The sequence below is a fragment of the Lipotes vexillifer genome, unplaced genomic scaffold (genome assembly GCF_000442215.2).
Source record: "Lipotes vexillifer unplaced genomic scaffold, Lipotes_vexillifer_v1.1 scaffold1019, whole genome shotgun sequence".
Taxonomy (NCBI): domain Eukaryota; kingdom Metazoa; phylum Chordata; class Mammalia; order Artiodactyla; family Lipotidae; genus Lipotes; species Lipotes vexillifer.
This window is the reverse complement of record NW_006776835.1, coordinates 136,772-141,417: the sequence shown is the minus strand read 5'-3', so window position 1 is coordinate 141,417 and position 4,646 is coordinate 136,772. Positions and strand designations below refer to the sequence as shown.

Sequence of the window (4,646 nt, the reverse complement as noted above, 5' to 3'; positions counted from 1 at the left end):
CCCCAAAAAAAAATTTAAAAAAAAAAAAAAAAAAAAAAAAGAATGTCCTCCTCCTCCTCAGGAGGGGCTTGCCCTCTTTCAGACAGACTCAGAGGAGTGTGGATTCCCTCTCTGCCTCTCTTCTCCATCGCCTTCCAGCGCTGACCTGACTGGTTTCCAGCGGAGAGTTCTAAAGCAGGCTTTGTTCTAGGCCCCATCGTCCCCTCCCACATCTTCCTCTGCCCGCCCTCCTCTTCCTTTTCCAGGAGTCCCTTTGTCCCGTCTTCTTCACCATCAGGATAAAAGGCAGCTCCCTTCCTCAGAATCCTTAGAGCCAGATTAACCCCATCTGCCTCTCTGATTTTCCTTAGTGAGGGTTCAGGATGGAAACATTTGGCACCAAATTCCCTCAAATTCCTTACGATCCTCTCTTCTCATTTTCATACCCCTGCTGACTCTTCAACGTGGCTTCTTTCAGCTCCAGAAATTGTGAACTATGAGCCCCTGGGCCTGGAGGCTGACATGTGGTAAGTTGTACAGGCCGCCCAGGTGGCCCAGACCCTGGCCCTGGCTGACATCCCCCTTGACCATGAAAACCTCTTCCTTCACACTGACCTTTCAGAGCCTCTGGCTCTTCTGGGTGTGCTGGACCTGCGGCCAGTTAACACACAGCCGAGGCAGAGAACAAGGGGAGAGGTGAGGCTGGAGGTGCAGGCTCACCCGAGGCCTGCTGCAGCCACGAAAAAGATGATAGTGACGGTAGCTCATTCCACCAGTCAGCCAAGTGATTACCGGGAGCCTCATGTTCTAGGTGCTGTGCTGGGCCGGGGGATACCGCAGTGATGGATTCTCTGCACAGATGGGGCTCATTTCATGTGAACCACGCTTTACAGTTAGCTAAGCAGTTTGTTCACGTGGTTTTCTAAAATCCTCCCAGTGGTCCTGTGAGGTAGTTCTCATTATCCTCATTTTAAGAGAAAGAGGCTCAGAGGTGATCATCGCAGCCTGCATGTGCAGGAGTCTGATGTTTTTGTTTTTTGTTTCTTTTTGCGATACGCGGGCCTCTCACTGTTGTGGCCTCTCCCGTTGCGGAGCACAGGCTCCGGACGCGCAGGCTCAGCGGCCATGGCTCAGGGGCCCAGCCGCTCCGCGGCATGTGGGATCTTCCCGGACCAGGGCACGAACCCGTGTCCCCTGAATCGGCAGGCGGGCTCACAACCACTGCGCCACCAGGGAAACCCCAGGAGTCTGATCTTGAACCTGGGTCCTTGGACTCAACGTCCAGAGCTTGATGACTCCAAAGAAGTCTCAGGCTGCTGCTGAAGAGTGGAGTGGGGAGGGGCGTGGGACTTGAAATGGCATCCAGGGGCTGCCGTGAAAGGGACCTCAGAACCGTGTGGGGAGTCCCTTGCTGGTCTGGGATGACAGCCACGCAGCCCTGACTTGACGGTTCTTTGTTTTACAGGAGCATCGGCGTCATCACCTACATCCTGTGAGTATCACTGATCCCGGGGCTCTGACCCAGCTCAGATCCAGGGGGGAGCGGGAGGGATGAGAGGGGGCAGGCAGACAGACAGACTGACGTTTCCTGAGTGCCCACCATGACCAGATGTGTTAGAGCCACACAGCAAACCTGAGGCTAGGTGCTCTCAGCTCCATTTCATACATTTGATCCTGGGCTTGGGGTTGGGCAGGAACCCAGGAGAGCAGCCTGCAGCCCTCCATCCTGCACAGACTGTGTCTGCATCCCTCCTGTGGTCAGGGGTCCACCGCTCAGCCTCACCCAGACCCAGGTTTCCTGTGAAAATGTCAGTTTTCACTCCGAAGCCTTGGGACAGCCCTCAAGCTGCCATGGCCTTCCTGACCCTGCCTCTTCTTTCTCTACCTTTTCCCCTGCCTTTCTCAAGATCCCTTTTCTTCTCACATTCTCTCTCTTCCCTTTTCCCCAGAGTCTCTCTTTCCTGTCACTGAAGTATTAAGTGCTTAAGCAGAGATTTCCTGCATTGGGTAGCGGACCTGTCACTTTCCATCTCTATGGCCTGGGGCAGAGACTTAATCTCTGGGCCTGTTTTTCTCATCAGAAAAGTAGGAATCACAAACTTCCTGCCATGGGTGTGTTGTGAAGGTTAAATAAGCCGACGTGCAAACTTCCCGGCACTGCTCACAGACACGGACACGGCTGATTACTTGGTGTTCGTTTCATCAGTACTTCCCAACTGTTTCCTCTCACAGCACTCCTGGAAAGTGGTATTTTTATGGCACTCTGGGTAAGAGGCAGCCCACAGCCAGAGGGGATGAAGGATGGGGCACCAGCACTCAACTCTCTCAACATCCCTGTAAAGCAGCCCTCTGGCTCCCCTTGGACTGGGAGCTCTGTGCGATGTGGTAGACACCTCCCGCCACCCCCCACCCCGCCCATCCTGTCCCCCGAGCTGCAGCAGCGGGTCTCAACCCTGGCTGCACATCAGACCTTTCAATATCTACTGTGGCCCAGGCCCCTCTCCAGATCTATGAAATCAGAATCGCTAGGAGTGGGGTCTAGGCATCAGTATTTTTTAAAAGCCCTGGAGGAATTTGAAGGAGGAATTTGCAGAGAGAGAGAATTTGTTGCATTGCTGTATAGTTCCAGACTAGAGCCAGAATATTCAGATGTTGACTCTTGACACCTTGATATCTTCAGAACTCTGGTTTCCATATTAAAAGACTATGGAATTCCAGTGTGTCCAGGGCACACATGAATTCCATACAGGTTATTGACTGCCTGCTCCATGGCGGGCACTGTGCCAGGCACTCAGGATACTACATGAAGGAGAATCTGTCCTGCTTGCCTGGAGCTCCCTGTGTGTGGGGGAGACACCGGACGGTGAACTCTTACCCAGTGGGACCAAGGTTATCCTTTAGGTATGAACATGGCTTTGTGAGACACAGATGGGAGAGCCACTGGTTTGCTGGGACTGCAGAAGGTTTAATGGGAGAGGGGGAGGGGGAGACAGAGAAGAGAGAGAGATTGATTTGAACTGGACTAGAAGGAATGAGATGAATTCTCCTGGTGGAAAGGGAAGGAAGGGCTGTCCCAGCAGAGGAAGGGAGCAGTGAGCTTGGTAGTGTGGTGAAATATATGGAGCGTGTGGACCAACTTCTGATGCCTTGCTCAGGAGTTCAGATGTGATTCTATAGAAAACAGGGAGTCATAGAGGGTTCTTTGTGTGCTAACAATGACAATAATAATGACCATCAATTCCAGAGTTCTTAGTATGGGCCAGGATTGCACGGAACAGTCTCTATATATTTATTCTTCAACATTTTATATATACTTATTCACAACAGTCATGTGGGGTGGAGACTTTTATTTTCTTTAGGCTACAGATGAGGAAACTGCAGCTCAGAGAGGTTGAGTAACTCTCCTAGGTTCATACATGAGTGGCAGAGCTGGGATTCAAATCCAGGATTGAAATATCAGATTTTTTTCCAGGGTACCTTGCTTTCACTATCCCAAGAAAGTGTCAGTGGAGATAGGGATGACCTTTAAGAGGCATTTAGGAAATGGAACCAATAGAAATGGTGAGGGAATGGGAGGAAGAGTCAAAGTGTTTCTAGCTTGGGTACGTTCATGAAGTGACATCATTAATCGAGGCAGGGAGCGCATGGAGGGTTAGGGTAGGGCACAGGGACCTCTGGGACAATGGCACATCTGGAACATGAGTCAGGAGACAGTAGATTCAGGAGTCACTACTTGAACAACACATTCCCCACAGATCCTGCAGGGGAACATCACTCACCCTTCCAGTCCCTAGCGGCCCATCTATTGCCACACCTCTCAGGCTTTGCTCAAGCTGCTCCCTTAGCCTAGAAGAGCCCCCAGCTCCTTCTGTGACTGCTGACAACCTCTTCATTCTTCAGGACACAACTGATGCAGATGTCAGCTCTCCCATGAAGCCTGCTCTGGGCCTCCTCTCTGTCCTGTGCTCCCACAGCCCTTTTTCTGGCCTTCTCTTTTATCCTGTGCTCTGCTGGAGATTATGAAGAGCCGGGTCTCTGTACTTGTCTCCCCTCCCCTTTCGAGTCCCTTGAAGACACGGTTTCTCTCTATCACAGGTACTTCTCTGTGTCACAGGAGCTCCATGAAGTGTATTCAATTGGACTCATTTGAAGAGTTGCTGACTGGCTGCCCCCCCACCCCAGAGCGGGCAGCAGGGTTGCGGGGAGCCTCCCGTGCCCACGCAGCCGTACGAGTCAGGGTTCCCTGAGTCCGTCCCCCCTACTCTCATCTACTCTCCCGCAGTCATGTGTTTCCTCTCTGTGTGCCCAGCCTCAGTGGAGCATCCCCTTTTCTGGGAGACACAAAGCAGGAAACACTGGCAAATATCACAGCAGTGAGTTACAACTTTGAGGAGGAGTTCTTCAGCCAGACCAGCGAGCTGGCCAAGGACTTCATTCGGAAGCTTCTGGTTAAAGAGACCCGGTAAGAGAACAGAGAAGGGCACTGGCTTCTCAGGTACTGACCCTCTCCTGCCACCTCTCCCAAAGACGTGTCCGTCTGTCCCTGCTTTGCCGTGGGCTATCATCGACCATTGTGGTCTAATCTGGGCAGGTGCTGAGGAGTGTGGACTGGTCAGGACTTGGCATTCATCTTGTTTCCTCAAGTCGTTCTGGTTTCTTTTCCTGCT

At 52.2% G+C, this 4,646-nt stretch overlaps 1 protein-coding gene across 1 annotated transcript in view; it reads left to right on the top strand.

Annotated features, from left to right (window-relative positions):
- The window catches only part of DAPK2 (death associated protein kinase 2), a 115,651-nt gene that overhangs the window by 93,209 nt on the left and 17,796 nt on the right, over window positions 1–4,646 (top strand). The window contains exons 5-7 of the mRNA XM_007450694.1: window positions 458–506; window positions 1,445–1,471; window positions 4,289–4,441. Of these exons, the coding sequence (XP_007450756.1) occupies window positions 458–506; window positions 1,445–1,471; window positions 4,289–4,441 (229 nt within the window). The remainder of the gene's footprint in view (window positions 1–457; window positions 507–1,444; window positions 1,472–4,288; window positions 4,442–4,646) is intronic.